The sequence below is a fragment of the Neovison vison genome, chromosome 1, assembly GCF_020171115.1.
Source record: "Neovison vison isolate M4711 chromosome 1, ASM_NN_V1, whole genome shotgun sequence".
Lineage (NCBI taxonomy): Eukaryota > Metazoa > Chordata > Mammalia > Carnivora > Mustelidae > Neogale > Neogale vison.
Window position 1 is genome coordinate 149,277,462 of NC_058091.1, and position 15,589 is coordinate 149,293,050.

A 15,589-nucleotide genomic window follows, 5' to 3' on the forward strand; every position below is an offset into this window, starting at 1 on the left:
CGTGACGAGGAAGTGCTTCCCCACCTTAGCCACACTGGCTAAGCACACACCTACGGAGGAACCTTCATGTCAGCTTCCCCCAGGACCAGCTGCACAAGCCCGCCCCCCCCCCCGCCCCGACCCCGGCATTCCGAGTCTGATTCCAGCCCCGAGTTCCCTTGTCAGTAGGCAGAGACACCATCTCCAAGAAATCACTGCCAGCCTGAAGCTGTCCTACAATCTGAACACCCCGAGGAAACACAACAGTGACAAAGGCGTACGAAAGACAGGACCAAATTTTTTAATAGGAGAAGCAAGAGATTTAAAGTTACATTTTAATAAATATAACAAATATAAGAAAGAATAAAAAATTATAAAAACTATACATTTAACTGAAAGTGTACATATAGACAATTTATACAGAGACTGTTATTTTAATCGTAGCTTTTCCTGTTCTGTGATTATAGGTGCATGATCTTCCCGGACACCTTCACGTGCTTAATGGGATAAGTGAGCTTGCTTCTTGCTTGTTAATTTGTCTAACCTGGGCTGGATCGATGACAACGCTACTCTCAGGGGATAATGGATATTCAAACTGTTCCTGTGTTTTGTTCTAATAACGCTTAGAGTAGAGAACCCGGTCTCGCAGAGGGATGTTGAGGGGAACAGAAGGAGGGATTTTAAAGCAACCTCAGCAAGTTCAGGATACTCATTTTTAACTTTTATCCAAAATGAAGCAAGCGATGCTGTATTTTCAAAATTCGTTTTCAATCCTTCATCAGTAGCCAGCTTCAACAAGTTATCCTGGAGGGTTACAGTTAAATTTAAATTATCTTTTGGTGGAAGAAATGGATTTTGGATCCACGAGTTTCCCACACGCGGATCTTCTTTTGAAGGAAAATACAATTCCAAACAATCCAACAGATTCGTAAGATGTTCACTGATAACTTTCCGCAGATGGACAACATCAAGGTCATTACCTACTTCCTGGATTACTGTTGTTAAATTATGGAACATGTCATAACAATCTGCAGAAACTCTGTTTTTCCAGGCTTCTAACTTCTGCTTTTGTCCTTCAATCTTGTCAGCCATTGAAAAACAGGTTGCATTCTTCCCTTGCATGGAAACATTAAGATCATTAAAAATACTGAATATATCAGATAAATAAGCAAGTCTGGCTGTCCAATTCACATCTCTGAAAAGCTGGGACCAAACTGGCTTCTTGCTTTGCAGAAACACTAAGAGTTCATTTCGTATTTCAAACATTCTCGACAGAACCTTTCCCCGAGACAACCACCGCATCTCAGCGTGCAGCAACAGCTGCTTGTGGTCAGCTTCCATGTTGTCGCACAACAGAGAGAACAGCCTGGAATTGAACGCGCTAGACTTGACATAATTCACGATTCTTACAGTGTCAGTGAGCACACTGTTTAGCTCCGCTGACACCTTTCTCATGGCCAGACTTTCTCGATGAATGAAGCAATGTGTCACTTTGCACTCCGGGGCCAGCTCCTTGATCAGGGTCACCACCTCGGAGCACGGCCCTGTCATGGAGGCCGCGCCATCAGAACACACCCCCACACAAAACCTGAACTCCAGACCACACTTGTTGACGACGTAGTTCTTCACAGCTTCATACAGCTCCACGCTAGTCGTGTTTGTCGGTAAAGAGGCTGAAAAGAAGAATTCTTCCTTGATATCACCATCATGTTCGAACCGTACATACACCAGAAGAATGACCAGGTTAGCAACGTCTCTGCATTCATCAAGCTGCAACGAAAAGTACTTTGCTTCTTTTATTTGCTCTACAAGTTGGTCCTCCATGTCGCTCGCCAGCTCCTGAATGCGCCGGGCTATGGTGTCGTTGGAAAGCGGCACCTGGGCCACCTTCTGGGCCGCGGACTCGCCCAGCATCTCCAGGCAGACCTCTCTGATGCAGTCTTTCACGAGCGTCTCTGCGATCGTGTACGGCGTCTTAGACTTGGCCACCGGGAGCGCCACCTTGTAGGACGCCCGTAGGGCACTGATGTTTATGTGAGAAACACTCAGCACCGGCTTCGGCTGGCTCTTTAATTCATTACTCTTTCTCTCGAAGAATTCTTTCGGTTGTGAACTTATCTCTTTATGTTTTGAATACAAGTGCCGCTTCAGCTTTGATGGTTTCATGGCTTCGTTGGCGAGGATATCTCCACAAATAATGCACTGCGGCTTTAGCACTGCACCGTCGATTATGGCTACAAACCCGAACTCAATATACGAGGGGTCATACTTCCGAGTGAAACTTGTGTGAACTCTTCTGGTTTTCCCCTGCTCTGGGCGACTTCCATTGTTACCATTTCTCTTACTACGGCTGCTATATTCAGAAAAGGTATGTTTTTTCTTGACAAAAAAGTCCAGTGAGGCTTGTTTCGCCATCTGCAAATTAGGATTAAAAATAAATAATACAAATTTTACTTTCCTCCTTTTTCTGGTAACAAACTACAGATTAAAAACTAGGCTTGATTAAAAACTTAAAAATGGTTTTAAAATTAAATTATGAAGGTAAATAAAGGTTTACATGTTTCCAAGTTACGGCAGACAGACTGGCCATCAGACATCACATGCTGTCACGGTGCCTGACCTTGTGCATCTCCCAGCATGAGGACTGGCCCCAAGAGGTCAGTGACCCCCAAACCCACCCGTGTTCTATTCAAAATCACGAGTTCAGGGGCGCCTGGGTGGCTCAGTGGGTTAAAGCCTCTGTCTTCGGCTCAGGTCATGGTCCCGGGGTTCTGGGATCGAGCCCCGCGTCGGGCTCTCTGTTCGGCGGGGAGCCTGCTTCCTCCCCCATCTCTCTCTGCCTGCCTCTCTGCCTACTTGTGATCTCTGTCTGTCAAATAAATAAATTAAATATTAAAAAAAAAAATCACGAGTTCAGGAATCATATGCCTGGGTGCTACAGCAACGTCGAATGGTTCTAACTCCTCCTTAATGTACTTACCACTCTGAACTAGGAGAAACCGTGTGCAGACCAGAGCTGGTCTGAAGATCACACTCCAGGCACCACTGGCCCAAATCATGGCTAGCCTCTATATTTGGAAACTCTAAACTCCACACACAGTAACTCTACTTTATAAAACCTGCTGATTTCAAACACATCTCTTTGGCCTTATCTCATGCTCTCCATTTAAATCTGTAAACAGCTTTTCTCAACACAAACATCTCACAATCTCATGTCTCATATAATTCCTCACTATCAAACTGATCACCCCTCCCCGTAAATACTTCTTCACTTGCCCTGAGAAGCCCTTTCCTAGCTTACCTCCCCACCCAAACTCACATACAATTACAACAAAGTCAAGTCCTGCTTTTCCCACATTCATCCTCCTGGAGAAACGCACCCTTAGCTTTCCTACCTCGCCCCCCAGGAAATGCCTGATACCAGAAAGAGTACAAGAGATACTATTATAACCCCAGACAGCATTCCACGCAGGATTCAAGGTCGTAACTTCCAACCTGCAAAAAGGCATTGGGGGGCTGGCGCACTAACAGTAATGGGGTTTCTCTCTCTGGAGAAAACAAAATCAAGTCGGCCACGTGTGCTTCAGCGTCTCCAGCATGCCCAAACACCCTCCCCTGCGAGCACAGGGGCGGTAACGAAGCTCTTCCCTGCCCTGATCTGCTGCAGATGCTCGGACTCTTACCCAGTCTCCGACGTCGTCTGAGGGAAATGGTGTCTCTGACGGCTTCCGCATCTTGAAAGGCTGACCGGTCAAACTTCTTTGGGTCTCGTCAAGCTTTCTTTTCATTGTCGTGGTCTCGCAGCAGAGGCTGCACGTCATTCTGTGATGACAGCCCTCGGGGTCCTGCTGACGGGGCGCTCCGCAGACCGCATGGACGCTTCCATCACACGATACGCAACGATGAGCCCCCGAGCACTCCTTCTCACACACCACACGGGGTACGAATCTTAGTCTGTTTTCAGGAGGCTTCCTCACGGCCCCGGTGGGAGGAGCAGAAAGATGTTCTTCAAGGTCACTGCTGTCCGTGCCAGTCTCCAATGTCTCTGCACGCTGTGCTCCTGCCGCACTTCGTTCGGATCCGTTTTCTGGACTCAGGCTAGCAGGAAGGTCTTCGGGTAACTGGGAATGACACAGGCCTAGTTGAGCTTCAGAGCTCCAGGTGCCTTCATGTGGAGTCTGCTGCATGCCTCGGTGATAGGGCTGATTCTGGGTCATCTGAATGAACCACAAAAATTCAGCCCAATGTGATGACTGGTGAGTTTGCATCCAGGAAAGAATCCTAGTTTGGATATCCTCGTTAGTTTGATTCACAGAACTTTGGCTTTGACAGGGTAGAGGCTTCCCATGGACAATTTTTAATTCTGGCCAAATATTACTGAGTTCACTGACAACCTGGCTTGAAAATTCCCTCCCATTGTCAGACTGTAGGACACTGGGAGCTCCAGTAATTGTAAAAATATCTAAAAGAGCATGTGCAACTTCCTTAGGCTTTTTAGATTTTAGTGACCGCAAGAAACTCAACTTTGTACGAAGGTCTTGATAGTGCATAATAAATTTATACTCCCCATCGGGATTCAACTGCATGTCTATAAGATCCACTTGGCATCTCGAATTCACTTCCTTCATTGGCTTTGATGTGAGAACTTTCTTGAGTTTCGCATTTTTCTGCTGGCATGCTCCACAGAGTGTCAGGTATAGCATTATAACTTCCTTTGTGATGTTCCTGTATTTTGCTTGTAACTCTTTCTCCATGCGGGTACGCCCGCCATGTCCAATGCTGAGATGGGTATCATGCAGAATGTCAAATAACTCCTCGCTGTGTAAGTAATACCGCACTTGGTCTGTTTCCCCATTTGCAGCCTCAATCAGCTTCTCATTTCCTTGTACGAAGATCACATCAAATCTAGCTAAGCGACGATAGTCTACAGATTCCTTTCTTGACTTCGCTTTTGCCTCTTTCACTTCCCTTATTAACTGACAGTACTTTGCTTTAGAAAATATCTTGGTATTATTACTTTTGTTTTCCAGTAACACTGCTAAGCTTCTGAAGAACTTCTCTCTCATGTTTTCTGGTTCAATTTCTGGTTCATTAGTGTCTAAACTACTGGGGTTATCATCACCCATGCTTTGAGACATCATGGAAAGCCACAAGAATGACCCTACAATATAAAGAAAAAACCTGTTAGAATATTTGGGAATGTAATTTGAAATATATATACTGCCCAAGTAGCCACTAGAGTCTGGGGTAGGAAGAGAGGCTCTGAGCACAAAAGTTGGGGGAACACGGTTTGGTTCAAGTCTAGCCTTGGAGCAACAGAAGGTAAACGAGGAACCCCTGCCAGGAACAAACAGTTGTGACAGAGTAAAGAGCAGAAAGCCACGATGTGATGTTCCAGAGTAGTACCTGGGATTAGCCTGAAGTAAAGCACTGTTTTATGTAAAATAAGAAGTAAATTGATGTTATTTATTTACTAACAAATGGCTAGAAAAGCCTCAGCAATACAGCAATGGATTTTTTAAAGATTTATTTATTTATTTGAATGGGAGAAAAAGAGAGAGAGAAAGAGAGAGCACAAGCCAGGGGAGGGGCAGAGAGAGAAGCAGACTCCCCGCTGAGTAGGGAGCCCCTCACCACTGTCCTGCGGTGACTGGTGTGGCTCTGGAGAGTCACATTCCATTCCGTCTTCCACACGCTGGAGCTGGGCACCGAAGGACTCCTTCGCGGTCTCCACAGGAGTCAATTCCTCCACAGGAATTTCTGGCCCATCTGTGCTCTGTGGGACCTGAGGACAAACAGGTACATCTGGAAATTATAATGTGATCATTGCACAAACCTCAGAACATTCTTCTACTGAAACAGAATGTAAGAAGAAAAAAGTCTTCACTGGATTCTTAAGAGGAATCAAAGAGGGAAGAGGAAGAGAGAAAAATTCTGGGACTGACAAAGCCAGAGCTATACAACAGCAACCGTCCCCACTGGACAGAAGTTGCTACTCATCCCTGTGGTTTCTGTTGGGGGGATAACAACAGAAACTCATGAAAGGAACCCTCCCCAAATCGTGATAATTAAAAGCAAGCTGTGAATGGATTTCAGTATGCGCAATTAAAAATAAATATTTGGGGCGAGGCTATGCAAGTTACCTAAGAGTTACTAATGAGCTATTCAACCCAAAAAGGAATCTGCCAGTTGTTTTAGAATAAATGTGGAAAACACTACCCCAGCGTATGGATGGGGAAAGAAGCCAATCATTTTGGATCACTGGGTTGGGTGAAAAAGAAAACATTATCTTCTCCTTACACTAATCATCTCATACATGGTTTGTAATTAAATTTCCCTAACTGTCCCCAAAATATATTTTGTGGTTTTTTTAACTCTGTGAGACAATATTTATATATTGTTTTTGGTTATTGTACCTTTTGGTTCTTTTAATATAAAATAGTTTCCTGCCTTTTTATGACATTTGATTTTTGAAAAGTCAGAGCCAGTTATGTCACAGAATCTCCACACCGGGATCCGTCTTACTCTTCCTTCGCACGTGGACTCTGGTGGGTGATTTCTGGAAGAATACCAGATAAGTGCTGTGTGCTGCTGCGGCATGTCATGGCACACACTGTCGAGTTACTGCATTATGGATAATGGGGACCTTGGTCACTTAGCTCAGGTAGTGGCCTCCAGCTCTATCCATTCACGTTTCCCACTGTAATCAGTAAGTCAGCTGCGGGGTCATAGTGTAGAATTATGTAAATAGCTATTCCCCAATGGTTTTAGCATTCTCTGATAATTCTGGTGCATTTTTATACTGGGGGTTGCATAATGGTGACTGCCTGCCTTTACAATTCCTTCTACATTTACTAGCTAGCAATCTTCTATAAAGAGGTTTCTGTCTGTCTGTCTGTCTCTGTCAGGGAGGGAGAGCAGGCGTGCTCACTGCATGGGGCAGGGGAGAGGGAGGGAGAAAGAATCTTCAGCAGGCTCCATGCTCAGAGCAGAGCCTGCGGGGGGGAGGGTGGGGGGCGCTTCGTCTCATGACCCTAAGGTCAGTCATGGCCTGAGCCAAAAGCGCGAGTCGGACACTTACCCAACGGGGCCGCCCAGGTGCCCTGTCTCTCATCTTAAACATCCGTGCAGACTTATTTTGTAGCCCACTGCATCCTCACTCACGTCGACCTTAAACTGTCTCCCACTCCACTCCCCATGTCCCATTCATCAGGGTCCTGCATCCTTGGCCCATGACCCCACTCCTGTTTTCAGCACATCTGTGCTTTCCAGAACAACACATACGGCCACTCGGCATTTCCCCGGTCCTGGATCTAGTCTCAACTGTCTCCCCAAGGAGGCTCGCTTCATTCCCGAGCCACAGTGCTGGTAACAGGCTGAGCGGCGGCAGGGCTCACTGTTCCGGTGCACCGCCCCCTCCCGGCCCTGCCGCGGACAGAGCTGGTAAGGGCATTTGTAGGTTATCATGAATTCAATTCCATTTCAACACCACACTTCAGCTTTCCATACTCCATTTTAACATATTCTTCTCCCACAGTGAAACAGACACCACCCAGTTCAATCCACTGTTTGCATCTACTCATTTACTGTGACCTACAATAAGCACAGAAGTTTCAGAATTACAGTGCTTTGGGTTGTGGAAGCCTCCCAACAACACCCCTACAAAATCACTCTGGGGCTTCCTGTGCCCACACACAGCACTGCACTAAGAGCACATAGTCAGAACACGGTGCCCAAGTCCCCCGAGTTACTGTTTTGCTGTTAGTTATTAATTTGGTACACGGTTGAGTGATTCTGTTTCTGTCTTTGTTTAATCATTTTGAATGTAACACTGCTTATTAAATATTTAAAACTTTTACATGCTATGGGAAAAATCAAAATCTATATTCATAGAAGTCTTGCTCCTTTTCTACTCCACCCCCACGCCCATAAGAAGCCATTTTGGGGGACACCTTGCGGGCTCAGTCAGTTAAGCATCTGCCTTCAGCTCAGGTCATGATCCCGGGGCCTGGGATCGAGTCCCACGTAGGCTCCCTACTCAGCGTGCAACCTGCTTCTCCCTCTGCCTGCTGCTCCCCTGCTTGTGCATGTGTGCGCTCGCTCGCTCTCACAAATAAATAGAAGTCTTAAAAAAAACAAGAATGAAAGTTACTTTAAAAAAAAAAAGCAAGCTGTCATCTCCAAACGAGAAACTCTCGTTTGTATTTACCTAATAGACCTCACAGTGACAAGAACACCAAACACGCCGCTCGGCCTCTCGGGGTGGGCTCCTTTCGGGGGGGCGGCCTGGCCACCACACGCTCGGGCCAAGCCTGCTTTCTCGCACAGCAGCCTTGCGGAAGCCCCAGTGCGGTCGGCGGAAGCCCCAGTGCGGTCGGCGCAAGCGTCCACAGGCTGCCTCGCCAAATGTTCTGGAAGCCTAAACAAAGACAACGTCCGCTCTATCGGAACGGAACCCAGTGTGGGGACCTCACCAATCCGCGCTCTGCCGTACCCCCGGCGTGTTACCCACACTCTGCATCTCACCTGCAAAACCCAAGGAAAAGCCAGCTCCTCCTTTGGGGGGGCATTTGCAAACTCAGTTAATTCTGAACATTTCCCTCCCCAGGTCTTCCCTTTACAAAAAATTCCTCATTCACATGACCCATGAAACTAAAAATGTGCATTTAGTCAAGTACCCTAGACCATCGTACAGGAGACATCACGATGGGATAAAAATCTTTTAATTAATACAATTTTTAAAGACGTATTTCAGAGAAAGAGAGCGCGTGCATGTGATATGGGGAGGGGCAGAGGGAGAGACTGTCCAGCAGCCTGCACGCTCTGCGCGGGGCCCACATGGGGCTTGACCTCAGCACCCGGAGGTCAAGGGTCGGCTGCTCAGCCACCTCGTAATTAATCCAGTTTTTAGTTGGAGTATTATATGCTTAGGAAAACACAGAGCTCAGAAGCGTAGAGCTCGATGATCTACCACAAAGTAAACCACTAGAACACGATCAGCCTCTCAGAAGGCTACCTGGGCCACACCCTCTCCCCCCAAAGTAAGTCCTACTCTGACACGGATCCCCACAGAGGCATTTTGCTTTCTGCACTTTATATAAACAAAATCATACAATGTGCATTTATTTTTGTCGGCTTCTTTGTTCAACATCATGTTTGTGAAACGCATCCACACTGCCAACGTAGTCGTCCATTTATTTTCACTGTTGTATAGTATCCGACGGTACAAACACTCTGTAACTACGTTCCCCCGTCCCATTTCTAGTAATCATTTCAGTTGTTCAGAGTCTCTGGCAATTATAATAATGCTGCTACGACCATTATTTTACGTGTCTTCGAAAGTGTCTCTTTTAGACACATACCTGGGACTAGGATTGTTAGATCAGAGCATGGTTAGACGTGGTACGTATTTCCAAAGTGGTAAACAACTTATCTTACCAGGACATAAGCATTCGGAAAGCGGCTCAACGTCCTTACCAAAATTTGGTCACGTCAGCACTTTTACTCCACGCCGGTTGGAATAAAGTGGTACCACACGTTGTTTTAATTTGCATTTTTCTGATTAGTAAGATTGAGTCATTGCTTCACACTTTTACTGGCTAGTTATCCTTTTTTTGTGCAATGCATGTTCAAGTCTTTTGTTGATTTTTTTATTGGGGCACGTGTCCTTTTGCTTACTGATTTGCAGTACATTATACACTCAGATACGAGGTTTCTATATGCAGTCCGTCTGGATCTGGCAGAGGGAAAACGTAAGGCTGGGGGATCTTACTGTTTGGCATTGATGCTTTCACGGACGTCTGACCTTGTCCTGAGATTTTCAACGCTATGGTGTAAAGATACATACAATATTTTTATATAACATTACATTCACTTTACTAGGTATTAGTGGTATCTCATCATTTCCTATGCTAACATAGGAACAACGTTAGGAACTATGCTAACATAGTCCATACGAACATTCAGACATCAGCTAGTGAGATGTTATGCTTTAAAATGCACAGATTACAACTTTATATTCATCAGCAATCACCATGAGTAGAAACACTTTTGTTTCTAATATTGTCATCCTAGTCTCTCAAAATTCATCAACTGAAAAAAGAAGTTTCTGAGATGACTCCAGATGCCCCATTTATGTTTAAAACAGAAGTGGGAAAATACAGAACTGAACACATCTGCTGCATTTTATAAGAAAAGTAAAAGACTTCCCAGAAACTCCCAGAATACATGCTTATTCCCCACCCCCCTACCCCCCGCCAGAGCTAAGCAGCACAGCCAACTCAAGTACAAGGAAATCCGGAAAAGCATTTAGGAAGGGACACTGCTGTCATGGGCAGAATCAGTGTCTTCAGGAGGGCAGAGGGGAGGACAGACACAGGTGCCCCCCCATCCAAGAGCAGAGCAGTTCTTTGGAAAGGACCGTAAGCAAAATGGCACACAGCAGTCCCTCCTCTTTGTCAGCTCAGCCAGGGCCGCTTCGCCTCTGAAAGGACTGCATTCGCTCCTGTTTTCTCACCAGAAGAAATCCAGAGGATTTTCATTTTATTGAAAAGGAGCCATTCCTGTACTAATGCAAGTTTTGTAAAATCAAGTGGCGTCAAGTGGGGCAGAGAGAAACTTTCTGAAGCAGGGACCCCTGTGTCCAGCGGGCAGCCAAACATGCCTGCAACGATGACATTTCCCCTTCCTCCAGAAATCACACAGGAACAAGAAAAATGAGAAACATGTATGCAAATGCAATATTCTGCAAGACTAGGGAGATACCTATAATCCTGAATCGTATGAAAAACTACCAAATGTGAACATTACCCAGAACTGACCGAGTACCAAGGCCTACCACGGCTACATTTTTCAACAAAGCGAAAAGAGGAAAATTCTACAGTAACAGGCCATCTTACAGGAAAAACCAAGATGGCTTATTTGAAACAAAGGGAGAAGATATGCAGGCTACAGGTAAGAGACTGCTTAGACAGGCATGTACCGCAGAATATGTGAACGCACGAGAAAACATGCATTCTGCAAAGCTGCACAGAAAATAACAAGGTTTATGGAGAAAATAAAGTTGCAGGACAGACCACTGAACATCTAGACAACTTTGTCACCAGAGCGCCCGTAAAACGATAGCAATCCTAGTAAAAATAAAAGCATCAAAAACATAGTCGATGGGCACCTGGGTGGCTCAGTGGGTTAAGCCGCTGCCTTCGGCTCGGGTCATGATCTCAGGGTCCTGGGATCGAGTCCCGCATCGGGCTCTCTGCTCAGCGGGGAGCCTGCTTCTCTCTCTCTCTCTGCCTGCCTCTCCATCTACTTGTGATTTCTCTCTGTCAAATAAATAAATAAAAATCTTTAAAAAAAAAACATAGTCGAAAAGACATTGTAAAGAATGGCTACATTTCCTGCAGGACTTTGCCTGACGAAGGGGCTGCTACCGTGTCGGAAAGAGGTGCGGGGACAGCGTGCAGCGGGGGCGGAGACACTGCTTTCGGAAGTCCAACCGGGAAGCCTTTGCTCGCTTGCCAAGAAATGTGCTGATTTCAGAAGATACACAGAACAGTCCTGGCTCGGCACCTTGTTTTCACGTGTCCGGCACTGACTGACCAGCAGATACCCAGTCTGTGCTGCTTAAACATTATCTGTCGTTCATAAACCACAGCTCCTATGGCTCCAAATCGGAGCTTCCACAGAAGTGCGAAGCCCGTGTGATCCGCATTGTCCTTGGCCCGCTGCCACGCCCACTCCGTTGCCAGAAGCAGAAAGTGACGGAGCCACAAACGACTTCTTCCACACCTCCCTGCTGTGCCCCAGCGACCAAGCAAGGCAGCCCCCACGGAACAAGGGCTTCCGCACGGCACCGCCGCAGCACCCCATACCTTCACCGCCCACTCATCAGATGAGCAGCCTCCGCCTGAGCGACACAGCTGTGCTTTGCTTTGGGAAAGCTCTTGGGAAGCTCACAGCTCTTGAGAAGGCTCACGGCCTCTGGAATCACGAACTGAATCAGGGAGAACGTCATGCTACCCTGCAAGCAAGCAGGCTTTTGTGATGTCATTCCAAACCTCTCCAATAATCTCAAGGGCAAGTTTAATGTTGAACTGATTCCAGAATGCAAAAACTGTGTATGCATTTCACCCCCTTGTAGGTGCAAGAAACATCTTGAATATTCTCTTTAAGCAATAAGCCTTAAAGGCTGAGCTCACACCCTGAGCAAGGGGCTAAAGTACCAAGGTTGTATTAAGAAGGGAAAAGAGAATTTTAATATTTGAAGAAAGCTCAGGATTTGTTGCAGGATGGCTTGGATGGCTTATAATTTCCTGAATCAAAAGAATTTTGAAACATAACTTTTTTTTCCTCCTGTGGTTACTTTTTAAACCATCTACAAAAACATCACCTGGAAGACCAGAAGCATCTATGTGTCAGGCGGCCTCTCTTGCTACGGCTACAGGAGGCTCGTCTTTGCGACCCCTTTCAAAGCTCGTGCCGGGCAGTGTGCTCACGGCAAGCTTCAGCTTTACAACTCCACCGGCTTTGAACCCAACATCACACCAGATGATCTCTGTGGCCTTCAGCCCTCGAGAGTGCGTTTCTTCCTTCGGGACACAGGCTCTCGAGGGAATCCACTTCCAATAGAGGCTGGTTTCATCAAAGTTAGAATCTGATCCTGGGTACAGCCTTCTTCGTCAGTCAACTTTCTTAATACCAGAGAACCGTCTACACTTCTCCCACAAGAACCCACAGCCGCACCGAGAGCTTAACGTGGCGGAAGGCGTGGCGGCTCCTGAAGTCACGGAACAGACACTGCTTCTTCCAGATGAAGGCACTTCTGCAGGAGTTCCAACTTTTTTTAAGGTCTTTTCTTAAGGTCTTCATCAACTGCTAAGGCCTTCTTTGTTCTGAGAAAGGCTGCCTCTGACTGCTTCTGTATCTTATACTCCATCCACACACCTGACAGGGGCTCCTGTCTTCCATTTCCTCACGTTTGTTCTAGCAAACTCTGTAGCACTGGCCCGGTTCCAGCGAGGTGACTGCCCTTATCTTCCCAGCACGGCCTCTGACTCCTTTAAGCCCTGCATGCGCGGTCAATGTCACAGGTTTTTCCCTTTTCTTTTCAAAGCGCTTTGTAATTTTGAGCTTTCCTGTGGTTAAGCTTTTCTTCCATTACGCTCACTAGCAGAAATTTTATCACCAGCACCCTCCTGAGGCACCTGTAAACCCCCGTGCCTGCTCATTTTCTGGAACACAAAAAAGTTTAACAAAAAATGCAGGAAGACGGGAGGGAACCATGCAAATAAGCATTTCCAAACCCGAGAATGCAACTATGAGAGCCCAGAGGAAGGGTCTGGAGGTGAGTGGGCCCTTGGCATGGTGCTGTTGGCCTTCACAATGGGCTGCATTCCACTATCTTCAGGTGCTCTTACCCGGCGGCCCAAAACACGTACTTGCTGGTAAACTTCGTGTACGAGTCAGCACAACGTCTTCATGACATGGACTCATGTTCCCATGTGTCGGTCTCGTACGAGAGCTTTGCATTTCCGAGAAGCATGCTGTAGCGCTTCCGACTGTGTACCTGAAATGCTCACCTTCCGAGGGCTCAGATCAGTGCATGGACAGTATCACTAGAGACACGTCTGAGGGTCTGGCAATACCCATAATGGTCTATGATTACGGTCCTAAAACGAAAGCATACTCTCTTAGAAATAACCTCTAGTGTGATGGGGAAAGACCAAACGCTGAGTTCAACACACTTCGCATGCCAACTACTCCACGTACCGGGAAGTATCTAGAAAATGATGATGTGAGTCTCTCTGTTGTACGGATGAACACACTGAAGCCCAGAGAAGGTGTGACAGGTCCCAAGGTGACACAGCTCGTTAGTGACAGGGCCTACTATGGAACCCAAATCTCCTCATTCACCATTTCTGGACAATTCTATTACATTTGGCTTCTTCTCTACCTGTCTCTCCTAGAGGATATTCCTCACATTCTTTTATTGCTTTGTTTTCATATACAGCTAGGGTGTGGGCACCACAAGAGCTCACCATAAGAGATTAAAGCTCACATTCACTAAATAAAATACATCGCCTACTGGTAAGCAGTAGATCAGGGTTCGCCTGTGGTTACATCACCTGCGTATCTGGGTCAGCTATCACATCGACACTGTTATCCACAGGGCCAATGTATTCTCGGCACCAGTGACCAGAATAATGCACCCACCTGAGTGAAGCCTCACACTTCACGCACACTCAAACTCTCTGGGGAAGCTGGGGCCCGGCCATCTCTCACCTGCTGTCGAGGCTCGTCCAGCTCCCTCTCCAGGTCCTCCAGCGCGGCCACCGCTTGCTCCCCGCTCTCCGGCTGCTGCTCCCGCACCCAGGCCTGCAGCTCCTCGGGCAGGATGGTCAGGAACTGCTCCAGCACCAGCAGCTCCACGATCTGCTCCTTGCTGTGCGTCTCGGGCCGCAGCCAGCGTCGGCAGAGCTCCCGCAGCCGGCTCAGCGCCTCGCGGGGCCCCGGGGTCTCCTGGTAGCAGAACTGCCGGAAGCGCAGGCGGCAGAGCTCCCGGGTGACAGTCACATTCTCGTGCAGGCAGGACTCCTGATCCCACACGTGGTCCTCCTCCTTAACCTTCACTCTGATAATCTCCCCACGCTCCGCCGCAGCCCGGCCACCCAGGGCCGGGAGAACCCCGGAGGCCGTGGCCATCCCGAGACCCCGCAGCGCAGCGCGCAGCTCACCGCCCCGGGGTCCCACCGCCCCGGGGTCCCACGGGTGCGCACTCCGGTCTCACCGCACGGGGTCTCACCGCGCGCGGGGTGCCACCGCCCTGGGGGCTCACGGGTGCGCACCCGGGTCCCACCGCCCCGGGGTCTCACCGCCCCGGGGTCTCACGGGTGCGCACCCGGGTCTCACCGCCCCGGGGTCTCACCGCCCCGGGGTCCCGGCAGGTGCGCGCCGCCCCCGCGCCCGTTCGGCACGTTTCCGTGAGCACAGCGGACGGCGGCCGCGGAGCGCGAGGACGCGAGTCCGTGACAGTGCTGGGCAGTCACCGGAGCGAGTCCCTGCGGCGGGAAGCCCGGCCCCGCGCGGACCGGAAGCGGCGAGCACCCGACGGCGCGCTGCGGGCCCCGGGGCCGGCCACGCCGAAACCCGACGGGCCCGCGGCCACTGCGGGCCTCATGACGCCTGCGCCCCGGAGCCGGGCGGCCACCGCGCGGACAAGGCGCTCCGGAGCCGACCCCGGCGGCCGCTCGCACACCCGCGCCTCCCCGCCCGCGGGTCCCGGACGCGCCCGCCGCCGCCCGCACGACCCCGCCGGCGGCGCGCACTTCCGGTCCGCTCTAGGACTCCGGGCGGTGCGAGCTCTCGGTGGTCGTCGCCGCGCCCCGGAGCCAGCGCTGGGGAGAGCCGGCGCCCCCGCCCTCCGCCGCGCGATCCGCGCGCTCCAGGCCGCTCTGGGCTTCCCGGGCAGCGGACGCTGCGGCGCACGGCACGGCCGCGAGGTGCGGGCTGCGCCCCGCCTCCCTCCGCAGGCGCCGCCAGCCGGGCTGGAGGAGGAGCCGAGACGTCTGGGTCTTCGCTGCATCTCCCCGGCAGGGCGGCGGCCGACCCGCAG

The 15,589-nt window shown here is 49.1% G+C and overlaps 1 protein-coding gene across 2 annotated transcripts; it reads right to left on the minus strand.

The window, feature by feature from the left end:
* Window positions 1–257: 257 nt before the first annotated feature.
* Window positions 258–15,145, minus strand: ZBED9 (zinc finger BED-type containing 9). Of its 2 annotated transcripts, none has more exons than XM_044261163.1 (4): window positions 14,260–15,145; window positions 5,617–5,764; window positions 3,663–5,140; window positions 258–2,394 (listed from the first exon to the last, which is right to left on the minus strand). In XM_044261163.1, the coding sequence occupies exons 1-4, from the start codon at window positions 14,677–14,679 to the stop codon at window positions 478–480; spliced, it is 3,963 nt and encodes a 1,320-aa protein (XP_044117098.1). In that variant the 5' UTR covers window positions 14,680–15,145; the 3' UTR covers window positions 258–477. The 2 variants fall into 2 exon arrangements, with proteins under 2 accessions (XP_044117098.1, XP_044117091.1); XM_044261156.1 differs by having other exon boundaries at window positions 5,614–5,764.
* Between the last annotated feature and the right edge of the window lie 444 nt (window positions 15,146–15,589).

What these genes read in the sequence shown, in the direction of transcription:
- ZBED9 (XM_044261156.1), bottom strand. Translation starts at nt 14,679, where the DNA reads ATGGCCACGGCCTCCGGGGTTCTCCCGGCCCTGGGTGGCCGGGCTGCG. An exon ending in TGGACGAGCCTCGACAGCAG is followed by an intron (nt 5,765 to 14,259) that starts GTGAGAGATGGC and finishes GTTTGTCCTCAG; the next exon opens with GTCCCACAGAGCACAGATGG. An exon ending in CAGACGACGTCGGAGACTGG is followed by an intron (nt 2,395 to 3,662) that starts GTAAGAGTCCGA and finishes CCTAATTTGCAG; the next exon opens with ATGGCGAAACAAGCCTCACT.